The sequence below is a fragment of the Durio zibethinus genome, chromosome 16 (assembly GCF_047325235.1).
Source record: "Durio zibethinus cultivar Kanyao isolate XHJ-2024 chromosome 16, ASM4732523v1, whole genome shotgun sequence".
NCBI classification, from domain to species: Eukaryota; Viridiplantae; Streptophyta; class Magnoliopsida; order Malvales; family Malvaceae; genus Durio; species Durio zibethinus.
In genome coordinates, this window is record NC_143177.1 from 25,496,650 (window position 1) to 25,519,397 (window position 22,748).

Below are 22,748 nucleotides of genomic sequence, written 5' to 3' on the forward strand. Positions count from 1 at the left end.
CTAGGGATATTGAATTGTATTGCTCGCTTCATCTTTCAACTCACTTATAAGTGCGATCCTATTTTCAAGGTTCTTAGAAAACATGATCCTGAAGAATAGAATGACGAATGCCAAGAAGCTTTTGATAAGATCAAAGAATACTTGTCAAATCCACCTGTGTTGGTGCCTCTAATCCTGAAAAAACTTTTGATTTTGTACCAACAGTGCATGAAAATTTAATAGGATGTGTGCTAAGGCAAAGAGATAAAATTGATAAAAAAGAACAAGCAATCTACTACTTGAGTAAAAAATTCACTGATTATGAGTCAAAGTATTCACCATTAGAGAAGATGTGTTGTACATTAGCCTGGATAGCTCAAAGGCTCTGATAATACATGTTTTATCACACTACTTGGCTCATAGCAAAATTGGATCCTATTAAATATATTTTTGAAAAGCCTTCACTAACATGAAGAATAGCACGGTTGCAAGTTATGCTTTCAGAGTATGATATTGTTTATGTCACTCAAAAGGCTATTAAAGGGAGTGCAATAGCTGAATTCCTTACTGATCGTGCAGTAAAAAATTATAAGCCAATGAAATTGAATTTTTCTAATGAAGATGTGATGGCCATTGAAGAAAATGAACCTGTTAGGAAATCTTGAAAGATGTATTTTGATGGAGCTACTAATGCTTTGGGCTATGGTATTGGGGCAATTTTGATATCGTCCGATGAACATTATTATCCCATCACAGCTATGTTGAATTTTAATTGCATAAAAAATGTGGCTGAATATGAGGCTTGTGTTATGGGTTTACAAGCAACAATTGAAAAGAAGATCAAAATGTTGGATGTGTTTGGAGATTCAGCTCTAGTCATCTATCAATTACGAGAAGAATAGGAAACAAAAGATTTCAAGTTGATACGATACCATAATTATATCTCTGAGTTGGTTAAAATATTCGAAGAAGTTTAGTTTGAGCATTTGCCTAGAGAAAAAAACCAAATTACTGATGCACTAGCTGCTCTAGCTACAATGATTAAAATAGATACAAATACTGAGATCTAACCCATAAAGCTGGATGTAAAAGATGAACCAGCACATTGTTCAGATATCGAAAAAAATTGATGGCAAGCCATGGTATCATGACATCATGCAATACATTAAAAGCCAGTAATACCCAAAACATGCAATAAAAAATGATAAGAGGACTATCAAAAGATTGGTTATCAGTTTCTTCATTGATGGAGATATCTTTTACAAAAGAGGTCGAGATCAAATGCCCTTAAGATGTGTAAATGCAGTTGAAGCAAAGAAAATTATTGAAGAAGTGCACGATGAAGCATGTGGGACACATACAAATGATCATATGATGGCTAGACAAATTATGAGGGCTGGTTATTATTGGTTAACAATAGAAAGTGATTATATTGATTATGTCAAAAAATTTTATAAGTGTCAGATCTACGCTGATAGGATCCATGTTCCTCCAACAGCATTACACCTTTTGGCTCCTCTGTGGCCATTCTCTATGTAGGGCATGGATGTCATTGGTCTCATCACTCCAAAAGCTTTGAATGGGCATAGATTCATTTTTATGAATATTAATTACTTCACCAAGTGGGTAAAAGCTACATCATATGTTAGCATGACCCGATCTATGGTATGTAGGTTTATAAAAAGAGAGATAATATGTAAATATGGGCTTTCAAAGATAATTATTTCTGATAATGCCAAAAACTTGAACAGTAAAATGATAAATGAAGTGTGCACTCAGTTCAAGATCCGTAATCGTAATTCGACACTATATCGTCCAAAGATGAAGGGGTAGTAGAGGCTACAAATAAGAATATCAAAAGAATCTTAGAGAAAATGACTGATACTTACAAAGATTGGCATGAAAAGTTATCTTTTGCTTTGCATGCTTATAAAACGTCAGTTCAAACATTAACTGGAGCCACCCCGTTCTCTTTGGTATATGGAATGGAAGCTGTGCTATCAATCGAAGTGAAAACTCCCTCACTGAGAGTCTTGATAGAGGTAGAGTTAGAGGAAGCAGAATGAGTTTGAAATTGCTATGAGCAGTTGAACCTCATTGAAGAGAAAAAACTTACAGCACTTTGTCATGGTCAATTATATCAAAAAAAGATGATGAGAGCACATGATAAGAAAATTCATCCTCATCACTTTAGGGAAAGAGACTTAGTGCTGAAAAAAATCCTTCCAAATCAACATGACAATCGAGAAAAATAGACACCAAATTAGGAGGGTCTGTAAGTGGTGAAAAAGGCTTTTTCGGTGGGTCATTGATTTTGGCAGAAATGGACGAAAGTGATTTGCCTACTCCGATAAATTCAGATGCTGTGAAGAAATATTTTGCTTTAAAAAAAGAAAAAAAGTTAAAAAAAAGAAAAATAATGACTCATCTAGCTGAAAACCTGAAAAGGTAGCTTGGATGTACTTACAACATTAAGGCAAGTATAGTTTGATGAACTCTGAAGAATCAAGGAAGTCATCTGATTTAGTTTTAGAAAAAGAATCTGAGAATGTTTTATCCATGATTATCTTGTGACCATTATTTGGGTACCTTTGTTTCAACTCAAACACTTTGCCATGCACTTATTATCAGTCTAATAAAATATGCTATCTTCTTTTTGGAAATAACGCCTATGTATTCTTTTATTTCCATTTCTTTGTTCACCAGGAGAAATATGTGATTGTATTTTATTTGTCTTGAACTTAAAATGATGAAAAAAAAAACAAACACAAATACGAAAGATCTTCACATTACTTTTTTTTAGAATTTGACAAAAGCAAATGAAAAAAGATGAGAAAAGTATGACAAGACATTGATGTTGCAGACTTTTGAAAAAGAAAAGTATTGTTAAAGAAGAATACAATGGTCAAAACAGATTGGTTATATGACAATTGTTGAGAATTTTGATAAAAGAAACAAAAAGTGAGAGATTTCAATAACCTTTTTACTATAATGGATAATTTTGATTACATTGCATGCATTACATTCAGAGCACTCAGTACATGCATCCATGAACAGTTATAATAAAGATAGAAACTTTTCATTTCTAATAAAAAAACACAAGATTTTGATATTCGGATGAAAATAATAATCAAACGAAAGATTTAAAAGAAGAGAAATTTACTTGTTCAAAGATAAGAACTCGATTTCAAGAACATATGAAAAATTTTAAAGTTATTGAGCCTTTATTGAGAGGAGTTTTTCCAAGATGAGAATTTTAAAGTTGTTGAACCTTTGCTGAGAGGAGCTTTTTCAAGATGAAAATTTTAAAGTTATTGAGCCTCTGTTGAAATGAGTTTTTTCAAGATGAGAATTTTTAAAATTGTTGAGCCTCTACTGAGAGGAGCTTTTTCCAAATGATTTTTTTAAAGTTGTTGAGCTTATATGAGAGGAGCTTTTGCAAAAAAAGAATTTTAAGGTTGTTGAACCTCTACTGAGATGAGTTTTTTCAAGATGAGAATTTTAAAGTTGTTAAGCCTCTGTTGAGAGGAGCTTTTTCAAGATTTTTTAAAGTTGTTGAGCCTTTGCTAAGATGAGTTTTTTTCAGATAATTTTTTTAAAGATGTTGAGCCTTTACTAAGAGGAGTCTTTTAAATTTTCAAAAATATCATTGAACCTCTATTTAGAGGAGCCCTTTCAAAAAAAAAAATTTTATGCTCAATGTTTCATCTTTCTAAACGAAATGGTTGTTTGTTTATCTTTGCCTTATTTCTGATTCTCATAAATAGACAAAGAGAGGCAGCTGTAAACATTATTTATTTATTTATTTATTATTATTATTATTATATATTATTTTTTTTCTTTCTCTTTCTTTCTTTTTTTTTTATCTTTTTTTTTCTTTTTCCTTCTTCTTCTTCTTCCCTTATCTGGTGCATTAAATGCACCAACATCAAAGTCCAAAATACAAATGGTCGCCACCACCGACAGTCGTCTAACATATTGCCTAACCGATAAACGTGAATTTTGGGTTGAAAATGTGATATTCGAATCCCAAAAAATCTGGGATTTGAATTCCAGAAAGTTCTATAAATAGAACTTCTAACCTGTAAGGAGAAGGAGGGATCGATTAAAAAAAACAACTGGGGAAACCCACAAAAAAAAGTTTTCCAAAATAAAAGAAATGTTTCCAGAATCAAAAAAAAATTTTTTCTATAAAAAAAATAAAATAAAAATCACACAGTCCTCCCCATAAGGAGGAACCCAACATCGGATAAACTACTTATAAAAAAAATCTGTTTTAGTTGAAAAGAAAAAAAATCAAAAGTTTGAGCCTTGATCTATACTTATCAGGGCTATTTTCGATCAAAAGAAGCTTAGATCGGTATTTAGGACGTCAATGGGTGTTTATAGGTAAATTTTTGGATTTTTCGGTGACCTTCACGACGGTCAAAGTTCACCATCAACAGAAAGCATAGCAACCATCACGGTGGATGACCACCGGCCTCAATTTGTCTGAGAGAGAAGAAATGGACCTTTTTTTTTAGAGAAAAGGGAGGAAATGACAAAAAAAAAATGTTTTTGGGCATTTTATAGAAACTGCCAAAGCCAAAACGATGCTATTTCAATAAGACCCCAAACGACATCGTTTTGAGTCTTAAGGATTTGTGAGTCAACCCATGATCTTACTCGAGATCTGTGCACTTGACCCATGACCCGCTTCTTCTTCAACAGCTAACCGATCCATCCGAACCACTGAACTGAATTGTCTGTTGACCAAACTGTTAATCGGTCCGGTTCAAGTAAAAAAATTTTTAAAAAAATATTTTATATATATTATTTTTGTTATTTTAATTATTATTCTTAATATTTATGCATGTTAAAATGTTAAAATTCACCAAACGAAATTTTTATTGTTTTATAATAATAATTAATAAAAATAAGTAATAAAATATAATAATTTTTTTGATAATTTTGAATAAACCTTACAAAATAATTGGTAAAAAATGTTAATTAAACAAAATTAAGATAAAATTGATAAAAAATAAAAAAAAAAGAAATTTTATCAGATGATGATATACAATGGTATTCTAAGTAGTGATGCCTATGAAATCTTTAGGCGAGAAGATTTTTTAAAATACTATCAGTGTATTGAAATATTTATAAAATTTTTTTCAATACAATAAAATTTTTCTTTTTGTTATTAATAAACAAAAATTAATTAATAAATTAAGAATAAAGCAATAAAAATGAGAAAAAAAAAGAAATTTTATCTAATAATAAGATTTTAAAAATATTTCGAGTAGTGATGCTTTAAGAACTCTCTAGGTGAGAGGGTTTTTTTAAATATTACCAGTGTATTGGAATATTTATAGAAAATCTTCAATATAATAAAAATTCATCTTTTCTTCATCTTTTTAAAATAAAAAAATTAATAAAACAATAAATAAAAATTTTTGAAAAAGGAATAAAATGCGTGCATTAACATATTATTATTTGCATTGCATGCATGGCACAATCTTTTGTGGAAAAGATAAATTTGAGCCTCCGATAATGAAATTCTAAGGTATTTCGAGAAGCAATGCTTAAGAAATCTATATGTGAGAAAGAGTTCTTTTAATGTTACCAACGTAATAGAACATTTTGAGAATTATTTCAATAAAAAGGTTCTAATTTATTTTTCTTGAATAAAATTTGAATAATAAATAAAAAAAATTTCTAATAAATAAAAAATTAATAAAATTATCTTTTCTTTAAACATCGAAAATAGGATTATTTTTATCAAAATCAAAAGATAACACGTAGTTAATTGGTACCATTTTAAACGGGCGCTGTGGGGTTGCTAATTCTTTCTCACGTGTAACCGACTCCCGAACCTAAACAGTTACGCTGACCCTAAAATTATGCTTTTAATAAATTTTAATTAATTTTAAGATTTCATTAAAATGATATATTTTAATAGGTGACCAATCGCACCTAGCCAAAAAAGATTGGTGATGACTCCATTATTTTTTATTTCGTTTCTAAATTCGTCGGACGGACACAAAACTGTTATGACACCCCATATAGAGAACAGCTAAAGTGGTGTCAAAACATATAAAGTAGTCGATAGAGCATGGATTTTATCAGCATAGATATGATACTTGTGACATTGTTAATACAATCGCTCTCTATTGTCAACCAATAGTACCATATTCTCATGATTTGTCTTATCATCATATATCTATTTGCATGTGCTCTACATATTTCATCATACACTTTTTTAATAATCTTTTTGCCTTAGCTACATTTACACATCTCAATAATACTTGATCATGATTTTTTTTATACAGGACATCTTTATCCAAGAAAAAACTCATAGCCAATATCCTGGTGACTCTTTTTATCATTTTTAGTTACTTGATCCAGGTATTGTTGATTTTTAATATACTGTAAGATATCATAATACCATGACTTCTCATTTTTTCTCTTTTACATTAAAATAATAAAGTGGCATATCCTTAACATCTAGCTTGATAGGTTGAATATCAATGTTATCATTAATTCAGACTATTGCTGCCAGAATAACTAAGGCATCAGCAATTAGATTCTCCTCATGAGGTAAATAATCAAACTGAATATCTTCAAATTGCTTAATCAACTCTAAGATATACTTATGATATATGATGAATTTTAAATCTCTCGTTTCTTATTCTTCTTTAAACTAATATATAACTAGAGTTGAGTCTCCAAACACTTTCAATACTTTAATTTTTCTATCTATGGTAGCTTGTAAACCCATGACATAAGCCTCATACTCAACAATGTTATTTATGCAATTAAAATTCAATCTTGCTATTATTGGATAATACTGCTCTTTAAGAGAAATCAAAATTGCCTTAATTTTATGTCCCAAGGCATTGGTAGCTCTATCAAAGTACATTTTTCAATACTTTTCATCATGCTTTTCCTTCTCAAGTTGGAAAACAATCATCAAATTTTTATTAAGAAATTCCAACCTTATTGGCTCATATTCTTTAGCAGCACGATCTGTAAGAAACTTGACCATAGTATTTTTTTTATTACCTTCTAGCTTACATATACAATATCATATTCTGAGAGCATTACTTATCGTCGAGCAATTCTTTCAAATAATAAAGGCTTTTCAAAGATATATTTGATCAAATCCAATTTTGTTATAAGCTAGGTAGTATGACAGGGCATGTACTGTCTAAGTTTTTTAGTTGTCCAAGCTTATGCATATCACATTTTCTCTAAAGAAGAATAATTGGATTTATATTCTATGAACTTCTTACTTAGGTAGTAAATAGCTCTCTCTTTTTAGCTAGACTTATCTTGTTGCCCTAGCACATATCTCATTGAATTTTCACACGTTGTCAAGTATAAAATCAAAAGTCTTCTTGGAACATGTGGCACCAACATTGTAGGATTAGATAAGTACTACTTAATTTTATCAAAAGCTTATTAGCACTCCTCATTCTATTTTTCAAGATTAATCTTGCGAAGAAGCTTAAAAATAAGATCACATTTGTAGGTAAGCTAAGAAATGAACTAAAAAATATAGTTTAATTTACTCAAAAAACCTCAAGCTTCTTTTGGTGTGCTTGGAGGTGACAAATTTTAAATGGCTTATATTTTATCAGGATCGATTTCAATTTCTCTTTCACTGATGACGAAGCTTAGCAACTTTCTTGACTTTACCTCAAAAGTACATTTTATCGGGTTCAACTTGAGTTAGAATTTTCTCAACCTTTCAAACCACTTCTTAAGGTTGGTGACATGATCTTCGTCTTCACGAGATTTAGCAATTATATCATCTACATACACCTTAATCTTTTTATGTATCATATCATGAAAGAATGTCACCATGACTCTTTGATAGGTTGTTTTAGCATTATTTAAACTAAAGGGCATAACTTTGAAGTAAAATGTTCCCCACCTGATCATGAAAGTGGTCTTTTTCATGTCATCTTGAGCCATTTTTATCTAGTTATACTCTGAAAACCCATCTATGAAGAAAAATATAGAATGTCTGGCCATATTGTCCACCAATGTGTCAATATGAGGTGAAGAAAAGTTATCATTTGGGCTAGACCTATTCAATCATGGTAATCTACACACATCCATACCTTTTCATCTTTCTTAGGGACTGGTACTATATTGGCTACTCATTCTGGATACTTGACCACTTGTAGAAAACCTACATCAAACTATTTTTTCATTTTTTATTTAATCTTTAGTAGCATTTCAGGCTTTATTCATCTCAATTTCTATTGGACTAGTTTACATTGTGGCTTTAGGGCAACTAATGTTTCACTATTTTCGTGCTAAGCATAGGCATATCCTAATAAGATTAAGCAAACACATCTACGAATTCTTGAAGTAGATATTCTAATCGTTGCCTGCCTCTTGGTGAGAGTGAATTGCCAATCTAACCTCTTTCTTATTCTCCTCTTATCTTAAATTTACCAATTCAGTTATCCCTTGATGAGGCTCAATTGGTTTGTTTTCTTACTCAATTAATCTCATTAAGTCCGAAAGGATAACATAGTCTTCAAATATCAAGTTCATCGGTGTTAATCGATTTTTCAAAATTAACCCATTGATCATTATCATGATTATCTTCATGTTCATTTAAGGACCTGAAATTGAATGAAATGGGATATATTGGCAAGATGTGTGAAAAAAATAAAAAATTAAGAGCAATAGAAGAAATGAATGAAAATGCATCTTTCTTAGTCTTTATTAAAATAATAATAGATAAATGGCCCATGCATAAAAGATTATCCCAGTGCTTTTGGGCATAAGCTATTGGGATGTACAATTACATTGAATTAGTATCAAGGATAACGAGCATTTCAATAATGCTTTAATTGTTTAACTTGTAATCTGACGAACAAGGGCGTACCCATATTTCTTGCTTATACCCATTTCCATTTTCAATTGCATAGATAGACAACTTAGCGAAGGCCTTTTTCATGCTTAATCCAAAATCTTCATTTGCATCTGGGTACATGAATCTTTAAGGCCTAAAGATATCATAGAGGTGCACGATGACCATTAATCTTGCCATCATGCCTTCTCTCTTGTTTGCTTATCTTTTTTTTATCTCCCATTCCTCTGTCTCAAAGTTTAAGTCTAGCCTTTCGCTGTTATCAATTAATGTTGAAAGTTTTTTTATCCCTTGTAAATTTTTACTCAGTCCTGCTCTAGGATACCAACATCTATTAATAATCTGATTCACTACTATCTTTGAAAATTATTGGCTTTTAGGTTTTTCACCCACAGAGTTGACCAGTTTAAAAAATCGATAAGAACATTTTAATGCCTATTCAACAGTTTTCACATATGGGGTATTCAATGACTGAGTCACCGGCATATCTTCTTCTCTAAATATTACCACCAATTTACCTTTCATATTGAACTTGATTTTTTGATGCAAGATAGAGGGAACAACATCTATCATGTGAATCCATGAATTTTTCAATAGACAGCTGTAAGATGAAAAGATATCCATCACTTAAAATTTTACATTAAAGTGCATAACCCAATTTGCAAAAGCATCTCTATGTTTTTTAAAACTTCATGCCTGGTCCTATAAAAAGCTCGCACAACCATATGGCTATCCCTCATATATGAGTAATCAACTGGAGGCTTGTCAAGGTTGATATAGGCATGACATTAATAGCAGAGCCATTGTCGATGAGGACCTTGGTAATGATATGGCTCTTACATTTGACAGTGATATGTAAAGCCTTGGTGCTTTTTTTTCTTTCTGAAAGAATCCCATCATCACTAAATGCTATGTAATTTGGCATTATCAGGTTTCTAACTATGTGATTCACATACTCAATAGACATATCGTGTGTCACATATACCTAATTCAACCTCTTCAGCAAGGTATTTTGGTACGATTTAGAGTTTAGTAGCAATGATAGTAATGAGATTCATGTTAGAATCTTATTCAATTACTTAATCATAAAGTATTCATTGTGTTTCAGAAGCTTCAAGAATTCACAAGCCTCTTTTTTTGGCACTGGATTTTGACATTTTTCTCCTGACACCACTTCTGGATTATTCAATTTTTTCCTATCTTGGCCTTTTGTTTTCTCACCCTTTTTAGCATTTATGAAGTATAATATCTTTCACTTCAGGTAATGCCCCTTACACCAGTTATATTGGCATAATCAGACTTAGGCATATTTTTCTCTTACAATATCTTTCACTTCAGGTAATGCCCCTTACACTAGTTATATTGGCATAATCAGACTTAGGCATATTTTTCTCTTACCATTGGACTACCATATCACAGCCATATTTCATGGCACAACTTTATTGTCCTTGTAAAAGAATAGAGTAAAGACTTTAAAAGTTACCAGTTTGGGGAAAAGCTTGTTTATGATCGACTTCAGCTTATCTTTATAATAAATTGTTACTAGATATGGAAACAATTTTGATGGCTTATCGATCATAGACATTTCAATACTTTTTGAAACATTCCCTCTTTATAAAGCTCAATTTGGTAAGAATTCATGGGCTTTTTTACCTTATGGTAGAATTGTTCATAGGTTTTGATAGAGTCGTCTGATGCCCTATTATGATATTTATAGCTATTGTCTGATACATATCTCACATGATAATTGTGTGGACTTACTGGCTATAACATATCAACTTTATATAAAACATCAAATAGTTGATTGAGAGGTGTCTTGATTTCGACCATTTTTTTTTGTAGATAATGCCCACGATTCTCACTTAAAGCATTCATGTAAAAGATTGCCACTAACATTTGGTGTAGTTACCTCTCCTGTATCAAAGTTTATCATTTTATCTTTAATCAATCATTGTACCTTATACTTTAGGGCAGTGTAATTTTTTGTAAAATAACCAACGATTCCATAGTGGTAGTCACAATGAGCTATAGGATCATACCAGTTGGTGTAAGGTAGCTTAAGTGACTCTAATTAGCTAAAGGTAATCAAATGGTTATTATAGAGCTCTTAATATAACTTTGTATAAGTCATAGGGATTGGGTCAAATACGAGTATTTCTTGAGTAGTTCATTGCTCTTACGAACCACTTATTGGGCTAGTAAGACGAATATGAGGTCTTGTGAGAAGTTGAGTGTTAAGACTATATATGGTAACTTGGGAAAGTGGGTTGATATGTTGGTAGGTAGGATGGTTGTGAGGTAAGCTGATATGGGTTGGGTAAAGCATTATTCACTGTAGGGTAATATGGGGAGTAAGCTTATGGTAGATAAGATCGATAACCTTTGAGCTATTGTCTGTCAAAGCTCTCAGCTTGAGCTTCAATCTCTTTCTTCTTTAGGGCATTCTTAGTGGAAGCTGCTCCTTTTTCAACTTGCCTTTCTTAATAGCATTCTCAATGATTTCCCCTGAAATCACCATGTCGGTGAAATTTTGTTGCATTCTCTATCATATTTTCATAATAGGTAGATTTTAAAGTGCTGACAAGCAATACTATGGTCTCTTGAGTAGCTATGTCTCTCCACTTCTGGGCATATTCTTTGAATGGTTCAGTTGCCTTTATCTTCATATTTTATAAAATCAAACAATCATGAGCTAAATTTATAATATACCGATACTAACTAATGAAGTTACAGGTCATATCACTCCAAGACTAAATGTGGGTCCTATCCACTAGGCATACCACTTAGCAACAAAGCCAATAAAGCTACCTTGGAACACATACATTAACAGTTTCTTATTATTAGCATGGGTAGCCATCTTTTAACAATACATAGTGATGTGGGTCTTTAGGTACTTTATACATCATATTTTTCAAACTTTGAAATATTTAACTTTAGAGGAATAACTACATCTGGGACTAAACAGAGCCCAGCAGCATCCACAAAACCATAGAAATCAATTCTCTCTACGACTCATAACCTTTCCTCTAGCATACTTATCTTCCTATCAACTATTGAGTCTCCTGATAACTCATTTCTTTTTGGTTTTAATTTTTCTTTTTCTTTTGGATTATCCACATCAAAGACTTGGATTGGTTGTATTGCCTTTTTAGTAAAGACATGATTTATATAGCTATGATAATATCCTGGATTTAAAGCTAATAGTATTTCGAAATATATGTACCTTACAGGGTATATGAATTGTTGTGGTAGTGTATCCTGTGTGGATTAGGCTTGATGGAGCCTAAAACTAAAAAGGTATAGAGGGTCAGTCACCTTTTAGATGGATGGTCCTATTGGCTAGTATTTTCCTCTATCCATTTCTTTTTATTTAACTTGTTCAAAGCATCCAGAATCTTACTCAACTCCCTTTTAAGCTTCTTTTGAGCATTCTCTATCCTCTTGAGATGATTGAAATTTTTTTGTTCCATTTATCTGGATCAAGCTCTTATATTATATTGGTAAGTTGATTGTGTAGGGTTCTTGCTTGGTGAAGCTATTCTTGAACCTTAAGTATTACAATTACATTATCAAAAATGCTATGCTTTATGTTTGGTATTTTGATGCATGAATGGAATGAACATTTCCAAGGGTGAGATCTAATATATGGCAAATATTCCCTACATGAAAATGATGCAAATGCACAATGTTAAATATGACAATGAAAATGATACATGAAATGATAATGCAATGCACAAAGTCAAACAAACAAAATGGTTAGATCACAAACTATTCTTTCTTGTGTCCTAACTTAAGGTTACATCTATCAATGGGTAGGTAGGGCACTATCTTAAAGCTGACCTATTAAGTGTAGATTATATGCTAGATTAATTGATTTTGACCACTAAAGGTCCCCAAATTATTCTTTACATCATTGTCCATCATAGACTAGTAAGGCAGTCCAATTTTTACCCATCATAGGCCACCAACGAAAAAGATTTAATTTGAGTGGGAATATTTCGCTGGACATTACGAAAATTATTATCTCACAAGAGCGTAGATACTTTACTCCCTCCTAAGAGGGACAAAGCCCAGGTATAAAGCTCATGTAATGCAAATGCATGTGATAGTGTATATGAAGGAACATATAGGTTTCAAACCCTATAAATCAAATGAGAGACAAAAAAGGAAAAACGTTAGTAAACAAATAACACAATCATTACACTTTAAAACCATAAGATCAAAAGATAGGATAAATTTAAAGTTTATGGCTTGACTTTCTATTGCGTCCCCAGTAGAGTCGTCAAATTGTCATAACATATAGATTTATGAATCTATAGCTAGACTTAACAAATAGAGTCACCACCAATCTAGTTTTACTAGGTGTGATTGACCACCTAATGAATCTATCTTTTTAACGAGTTTCTAAGCTTGACTAAAGGTCCTTAAAAGAATAGGTTCTGGTCTGCTAATCAAAACAGGATTTAGGAGTTCGGTTACATAAGAAGAATGTTATAGCACCCCCACATGCTCATCCAAAGAATGGTACCACTTTATTTTAATTATCCTAAGGTCTCGATTCTAATGGTATTAAATTTTAATGTTTAAATATTAGAAATAACTTTTAATATTTCTCCATCAATTTAGTATAATTCTTAAAAATATTTCCTCATCTCAAAAGTATTCAAGAATCCAATTTGTTTTCTTAAAGAGGCTTTGTCATCGGAAAAAGATTTAATTATCCTTTTTTATTTTAGTTTTTTTATTGAAAATATATATAATTATTCCACCATTTGGGCCAAATTATAAATATCTTCTCACCTAAAAATTTATTAGATAATCAATCATTTGTGATTACTAAAAATTCCATCCTCAAAATTTATTTTCATTTTACAATTTTATTTCTAAATTTTTCACCATTTAGGCCAATTTAAAAATTTTCTTTTTGAATTCTAAATTTTTCATTATTTGGCTCTATTTATAATTTTTTTTATTTTTTATCTTTAGAAAAAAAATAATATGACAATTTTTTTTTTTTGAAGTTTTATTTAAATTCTTTCACTATTTGAAGACAAATTTAAAGAAATTTCTCATCTAGAAATTTTTTAAGAAATTTACAATTTAAAATTTTTAAAAATCTCATTATCAAATAATTGTTAAATATTTTCAACCAAAATTTTTTATTTTTTAAAATTAAAAATAAATATTAATTATTGTTATTGAAACTTTCTCTAAATTATTTTCTTATTTGGGACAAATTTAGAAAAAATTTCTCACCTAAAAATTTTACAAAAATTTACCATTTAAAATTTTTAAAAATTTCGTCATTGGATAATTAGTATTTATTCTTAAAAAATATATTTTTTATTTTTCTTAAAATTTAATCATGCAAAAATACTTTGAACATAATCAAAATAACTAAAAAAATAAAATAAAAAATACCAAATAGGATCGGCTCGGCTCAATGGCTAGAACAGCTTGGCTACAAACACAAATAGCGGCTTTAAAGACGTGGCTTGGTTGCTCAGTGTAGCTCAACTCGGCTGAAGGATTCGGTTGGAATGTGAATCAAAAGCGAGTTAGTGCTACGGGTTGGACCTCTAAGCAGTAAAATGCACAGATCCTAAGCTGAGTTCAATGCCAAAACAATATCATTTCGATAGGGTATTAAAGGCAAAAAACCTTATTTTTCCTCGTATTTCTCCTTCCCTCTCTCTCTTTCCTTTTCTTTTTTCTTTGTTCTCTCTCCAAACCCTAATGAACTTCAATGTCGTTTTTTGAGATTTTTCGTCGGAATCTGAGAATATCGTCTAAAAATTCACCAAAAATTGGAATTTTTGCCGGAAACTTTAAATCTTGCTTGAATCTTCACTAAAAACTTCAAATATCATCAAAAAATTTAACCGAAAACTAAAAATTTTTCAAAATTTTTTTCTTAGAAAATCTCCTTTTTAACCTAAAAATCTCTCAAAATTTTCGAATTCTTTGGTTGCCTTTTACATACTTTTTCCTTTGATTTCTATGTCTCTCTTCCCGATTTTTTTTTTTTTTATGTCTTGAGGCTTGATTATGGTTTTGATCCAAAAAAGACTTTGATTCCCTTTAATCATTGCCTTTAAATTTTAAATCCAACTCAACCTTTTTAATCCAATCAAACAATTTCACGCAAATTCAATCACCTTTTTTTTTTTAATTTTTTAATTTTTATTAACAAAATCAAACTCAAGTAGAACTCCAAATAAATTGGAGTATCTACAGTACATAATAACACATATTTAGCTTCATATGTTTATCGCAAACATATTTTAGGTGTTTCAATGTCACTTATTTGATAAAATAACAAATGCAAAGTAAAAAATTCATGTTAAAAAGCTTGATTATACATATATATATATATATATTTATGGTACGTGGGAGGATACATGCATGATAATTCTTTTTCAATTTTCATTAGAAAATGGATATTTTTCTAATATGTTGGAATATGCATGCAGGGCGAAGAGAATATTTGGGAAAACTAGTTGCACATTGCCTTACACGTGCAACACATACAAATTCCTTACAAATCTGAATCCACAAACTTTAACTTTGTAATGTTTTCGTTTTATATTAATTAAATGTTCCCATTTGACTTAACACATATTAACGTACAAACAAGCAAATTAATTTAATTCTAGCTACTTTGGATTTAGATTTTTTTTAATCAATGTTTTCAACTTTAACAAGGGAAAAAGGACGTTTGATAATATAGTAAAAGTAAGTAAATTTGTGTTTAAAGAAAAGATTAATAAATTTGATTTTTTATTTTAAGAAAATTGGATATTGAAGTTAGCGGATATATTAATATGGATTAATTTTGTGGTTGAAGACCGACTTAAAATTAAGGAACATATAAATTTATTTAACACAAAATAAATTCCAAATGCTAAACCTTTAACAGGCTAATTTTCAAAATACAAGCATGAATTGAATACTAATCATCCTAATTATATATTCAGACATTTCCAAAGATAATCAAATCTACATTGTTTTGTATGTATAATTGGACGGATTCGGGTTTGAACCATGATTCATAATCCCGTGCCAATTTTAGCGAAGACTGAGAGTTTTAAGGTATATATATATATATATATATATATATATATATATATATATATCATAAATACTAAATAAAATTAAAAGATTGACACAGTTCCCAAAATTAATAGACAACATGAAAAAAAATTTTGGTGGTGCTTTGAGTCATTCAATAAATTAAAAAATATATAGTTTTTTTAGCAATTCGATCCATACAATTGGCAGAGCAAGATAATAACAAGCCAAATATGTAAATAAAAATAAAGGACATTTTGATCATATCACATGCTTAGAACCGAGGCAAAGGCTAATGTGTCGTGTTTGTGTATACCTAAACTAAGCTTGCTTTCAAAAAAAAAAAAAAAAAAACCGAAAGCTGAAAGCTGAAAGAGACAAACTATCTGGCTTATCAAACTTACATTTTTACTGACACTTAATACATAAATTTTAATAAATTATTATCATTTAATTCACTGATAATATATAAAAATTATACTTTATATATACTCTCCCTACTCTCTTGTGTGTGGATGTACCAATATTACTACTATAAATTTAATTTTGTATTCTTTTCGAGTATATATATATATATATTCAAAAGAAAGCACTAAGGCATAGTGTTTTCACATTCACACAGTATAAAATTAAAATAAAGCTCTCAAAAATCAAAATATATAAGAGCAAATCTGTCTCAATTGAATACTTTATTAGTTTATTATATTATATAGTATATAGCAGTTCACTTCCTTTTCAGAGTGAGAAAATGTTATAAAATGGCAAGAGAGAAAACTAGCACTAGTTATACCAGTAGTATTGATATTAATTAATTGTAGGACGGTTGAAGAAGAAGAAGAGGAGATAATGGAAATGGTGGTGAAACCTGCATGGCTAGAGGGATTAATGGCAGAGACATTCTTTGGGGTTTGTGGGGTCCACGGGAATTCCAGGAAGAACGAGAAGAACGTCTTCTGCTTGTTGTGTTGCCTCAGCATCTGCCCCCACTGCCTTCCCTCCCATCGTTCTCACCCTCTCCTTCAGGTTTTGCTACCACTACTCGATCCATGTGCTCTTTTAATTTGCATATCTATGAATCAGATACTATTACTACTACTACTATTCACTGTACTCGTTTTTACTATGTATTCTATCCCACATAATTCTCCAAGTTTCATTCTTTACTTATGCATAATCCACTTCCTTTTTGCTTCTCACCCTCAATTTCTTTCTTTTCTTTTCTGGGTACCTTGAAAATTCTCTAGATTAATTCTATTCACTTCCTTCATTTTCTACTCATAGATGCATTTCTCAGCTTCTGGTTTTAGTGTTTTTGATGCCCGCTAGCCTCATGTTTCAACAATTCTCTGAATTGCAATTTGCACCATATATGCATCTTCTCTTTCTCCCATTCTTTCTCTTTCGTATAGCCTAGCTTTCTCAACCAGTTCTATGCTTTTTTTTTTATTAGTTACAGACTCAATTCTTTTTGTTTCTGCAACGCAGCTACTTTTTTCAATTCTATCTTATTTTTTTATTCTTGAATTCTATCAAGGTACCTGTACCAGAAAAAAAAAATTGTCTGGATTAATAATTTCAGGATGTTTTAGCCTCAGCAAAAATTCATATGGGCAGTTATGCAATGGGTATGACAAATCACAGAATGACTTTTAATTCTTTTTCTATAAGGTCAAGAGAATTTTACTTTAATTTCCTTTCATGCATTAGCTTTCAAGCAGTTTTATGTTTTCTTTAATTTAATTCATTATCCTGCTTATAACTGATCTCATGGGTTTTTTCAGCAACCCTCTTTCTTTCACCCCATTTTTTCTTGTTGAAACATGGATTTATTTTCTAACAAAAACTGATACCAACTAATACTTCTTCTGCCTTCTGGTTCTTCACTGAAATCTCGCTCAAAGCCTTCTTCTCATATCTTCTGGTTTATCTTTTTTTTTTTTTTTTCAGAATTCTTTTCTCTCAGCAAATTACCTTTTATTATAATATCTTTAATTTGGTATTATATTTTTTCGTGCAATTGACTCGTCTTAAATGACTTGACTGATCTTTTCTCTCTACAACTGACATAACAGATTTTCGTAGAAGTGATGTTTTATTGCCATAAAAAAATAAAACTGAGATTAGTGATTTTTCCCTTATGTTTATTTGCCTCATGTAATGTCTAACTAAATTTACTTCCTGCACATTATTTTCTTAAAAAGATTATATATGCTCCTTGCTGATGATGATCACTCTTTGAATCCTTCCTTCATAATGCACTTTTTTTTTCAAAATTCAGATTATATTTTTCAATTATATATTTATTTATTTATGTGTATGGCATTCTTCAAATGGTTTACCATGTGATTCCAACTTAATATTTGGATTTGGTTTGTTTCCCATTACCATATATGGAAGATTTCCTTTTTATCCATTTTTCTGCAAAGGTTTCTCAACTGTTGCTTTCAAAGATAGTGAAAGTTTGACCCAATATCTCCCAAATTCAATTCCAAATTATTTTATTTTGATAAAAACAAAAGAAGGAAAGATTCAGTAGTTACTATATACTCTCAACTTACCCAAACTTACTTTTCTAAAAAAATTGCCTAACATTTCACCTAAATTCCAATATGGCAGGAAATAAGACTTTACTATCAATTTACCTTGAGTTGTAAAATATACAATCAATTACATCAGGACTCAAATTCCACTTTTTCATTACAATTAAGTTATACTTTTATGCATAATTCAGTTACGTTGCTTTGTATTACTACCAGTAATATTTGAGGTTTGGGGCATAAATCTATTTATTGGTAATTAAGTCAATATTTGAAGTGAATTACTAAAATGGCTCTTTCTCCCTCTTTATTAATGTAAATTAAGTTTTTATTTTCTTTTTAGATGTGCAATCAAGTTGAGGTTTTGATCCCATGTGACAGGTGAGACGATATGTCTACCACGACGTCGTCCGATTGGGTGATCTTGAAAAGCTCATCGAGTGTTCCTATATCCAGGTTATTTTTCAAATTAAATTGAAGAAAAATTATAGTAGTTGAATGTGTTACTGATAATGGATATATATATATATGTATATATATAATACAGGTGGATGGCAGTGAAACAATAATAATGATAATGTAATGTGAGAACTATAATTAGTATTTTGGTTGTTTGACTGGCAGCCCTACACCATAAATGGTGCCAAAGTGATATTCTTGAATCAGAGGCCTCAAGCAAGGTCATGTAAGGGCTCTGCCAACATTTGCTTCACTTGTGACAGGATTCTCCAGGAGCCATTCCACTTCTGTTCTCTCTCATGCAAGGTCCATAATTTCTTCAATGTTTGTCTTTTTCAAAAACTAAACAGAAAAATCTTCTTTTAATTTCTTGACTCCCCTCCCCCACACTGTTTCCAAAAGTATGTAAGCGCCAAGGTCATTTTTGGTTGCAATTGGACACATATAAATATAATTTCCTCCGAGGGTTCTTTCTTAATTTAGCTGCTGCATGCATCTTGCAAAAATCTCCCTTGGATGGATGAGACCATGATCATATATAGCAACAAAATCACTCTTGGCATGCGTTTCCCTCCCTACCAATATATTAAACACGTGGCTTCCCTCCTTCATCCCCTTTTCTTATTTAATTCCTCCAACTAACCCCTTATTTTTGCCTTGATATAAATTAATTTATTGAATTCCTTATAATCTGATAGTACCTAGTGAGCATGGTCCAATCTGCAGGTGGATCACTTGGTGTATCAAGGAGAGGATCTATCAACCATTCTACACAGGATTGATTATGAATCGGATTTTGCATCATCGCAATTTGAGGGATTAAGAATGGACGGCCCGGAGCTCATTGACGATGATCAAATTACTTCAAACTCCACCCTAGAGAACACTTTGCAGTACAGAGGATCATCATGTTCCAACGAGACCATAGGCAATTCAGAAATCTCATTAGGAGATACCGAGGTTGTGAGAAAGAAGAAAAAGGGCAGTGGTTTCCTTGGAGGCATTGTTCTCTCCCTCAGCAACAAGAGGAAGGGTGCCCCTCAAAGGGCTCCACTTTCGTAAAAATCTTGACAGTCAACAATAATAAAAATCAAAATTAGATTGAATTGTTTAGCTTAATTACATCTTACTTAATTACTACATGTTCATGATTAGGTACTAGAGGGGTGATTACTTATGGTTTAAATATTGATCATCTTGCTTTATGTATGGTTAATTTTCTATTTTTTTTTCACCACCCCCAATCCGAATTTGCATGGGGCATGTCCATTACTGACATAGGTGGCTGTAGAGAGATTTTCTCTAAATGATGATAAGTCCGGTGAATCCACCAATTTTGTATTCTTCATGTAATGGAACTTTCGGCATGTGATATTTATCTTCTTCATTCAAAACTAGATGAATTAATTGTTGTACTGTTGCTATTGCTTTGTAGTAAAACTTGCTGTTATATATTGTTGCATTCTATGGCTTCACTATATTTCTCATGGAATGTTGATTTATTTATTTATTTAAACTCAATCATTAATTAGTTAGTATTCAACCATGACCTGGAAAATGGAAACAACTAGAACTATGACAAGAAAAGGCGAAGCAAGACAAGAATAAAAACATTGACCGTTGTAAAGTCCAAAATGATGAATCATGTGCCAAATGACATGACTTGACAATCATATTTTGTCATTAAAGATGATCAAAAGATAATGTACCCTGTCTGCGTGGGGAAGTAAAAACAACAGAATAATATATATATATATATATATATATATACATATATAAATATATGAAGGTGGTTCACGAGAGAGCTACGAGTGAATTTGGGTAGTTATTAATAGTAGAAAGAGTTGCCAAGGACGTCAGCAGCAAAATGAAAAATCTAGCTAGCTAGCTATATATATGGATTGTAGAGAGAAGAGAGTTGCGTAGAGAGAGTGAGAGATATGGTCTGGCAATAATAACCAATAGGGAATGCTGAAATGGTCATGCTAGATGCTGTACGGCCGGAGGGTGTGTCACATTTTCCTTTTCCCTATATAATTTTCAAAGTTTTTTTAACAGACAGACATTGCCAGGGAGGACAATAACACCCAAACCGACCAATTGTGTCCGTAATACATTTTGTTTTCTCAACTATATAATTATTTTCAAAAGAAAATATGATTAGCTACTTACGTCATATCATCAACATCATCATCTAAAAAATAAAAAATTGTCACACATCAGTTTAAACAAAATTATACAAATTTACGGTAAAGATTGCTTTCTAAGTTAAAGGAGAATACATCTATTTTATTCATCAGATTATCTGCGGGCAAAGGGTAAAACTTATATACTACTAATTATGTCTTAGGCTGGCAGGACAAGTAAATGGGGATAAGACTAGCTAGTGGATGAGTGCAGGCAGTGAAGTAATTCCAAACTTTTTTTTATTTTAAAGAGTACTGGAAGACGATCCATCATCTAAGTTTGAATGGAAGGTCAGTGCTGGTTCCAGTGGAAAAGCAGGGTAGCATTATCGAGCTAGCTGGTTTGAAATTTTGGGCATGAATACTCATCCAACACAATGTTGTAGTAGTGTTTTTTTTTTTTTTTTTTTTTTTTTTTTTTTTGTTTATTGTGAAAATCAAGGCTGTTGCTGTTGGTAAGTGGTGTCTCACTTGTTCGACACAGAAAGTCCAGCGAAGCCAAAGAGTGATAATGATATATGTGTTAGCAAGCTGCGTTAAACCCGAGGCTAAATTTGCTCAGCTTCCCCACCGCATGCTGCTCTTGCTCTACCATTGTAATCTCTAAGCTTCAAGAAACAAGTTTCTTCAACTTCTTTTTTCTCTATTTCTCTATAGAATTAATGTATATATGATGCCTTGTTCAATCTCTTTTTAATTTTATGAATGCTAATAGATTTTTATTATTTTTTATGAGGCACTGAAACTGCTAATTAATTAAGAATAAGTCTGTTGTTGAATGTAAAATTTAATTTAATTAATTTATATAATTACTTTTAAAAATTAATATTTATTAAATTTATTATTTAAAACGTACAATTCATTATTTTATCTTTTAGTTGTGATTTATTTTATAAAAAAAAAAAAAAATTGTTCTTGTAAAACAAGGGGTGCAATAGTAATTATCATATATTCTAAAATAAAAACATGGAATTATGGCTCATGAAGAAGACCACATGAATTGATAGATTGGAGTCAGATGAATCACATGGGTTGTCACATTCTAACCGGCTTACTTCCATAATATGTAAGTGTAAAAACCTAGGCACAGCACAGCAGGGTTGTTTTACGTGGCATAACTCTTATGCGAAAGGACTTCTTTTCTTTGACTCCATTTAATTAATTTCTCAAAAAATTCTTTTTCGTTTTTACTTTTAATAAAAGATTAAAATAATGTATGGGAAGCAGTAGCAATAAGAGGATTAAAAAAATCTATGATAATTTTATTTTATTTTATGTATTAAAATTAATTTAAGTAAATTGTAGGATTGATGATTAAACTTTGACACAAATGAGCTCTCATTGAATGCTAAATGCAACGGAAACATTAATAGATTGGGTGGCGATGCTATGGGCATAGCCATAGGACCCCAAACGCCACGCCACGGCACCTAGAAGCTGCAGCAGTGGTTCGTTGCCACCCCAACTTATTTGGGACATAAATTGTGGCCTTTTATATACTATGGAATAATTAATCATCAGGTCTGTCAAAATATTGAAATTACTTTCGGTGCTCTTTCTTGGTGGCTTTCCAAGGTGGAGGAGGAAATGTAAAAAGGGCAGTGGGGAGTGTGATTGATTTGATTAGAGGTATTGTTTTGTTATAGT

The 22,748-nt window shown here is 31.2% G+C and overlaps 1 protein-coding gene across 1 annotated transcript; it reads left to right on the plus strand.

Moving 5' to 3' along the window:
- Positions 1–16,750: 16,750 nt before the first annotated feature.
- Positions 16,751–20,147, plus strand: LOC111298790 (protein RGF1 INDUCIBLE TRANSCRIPTION FACTOR 1-like). Its single transcript, XM_022893521.2, has 4 exons — positions 16,751–16,942; positions 18,838–18,912; positions 19,081–19,221; positions 19,642–20,147. The coding sequence occupies exons 1-4, from the start codon at positions 16,766–16,768 to the stop codon at positions 19,975–19,977; spliced, it is 729 nt and encodes a 242-aa protein (XP_022749256.1). The 5' UTR covers positions 16,751–16,765; the 3' UTR covers positions 19,978–20,147.
- The last annotated feature ends 2,601 nt before the right edge of the window (positions 20,148–22,748 follow it).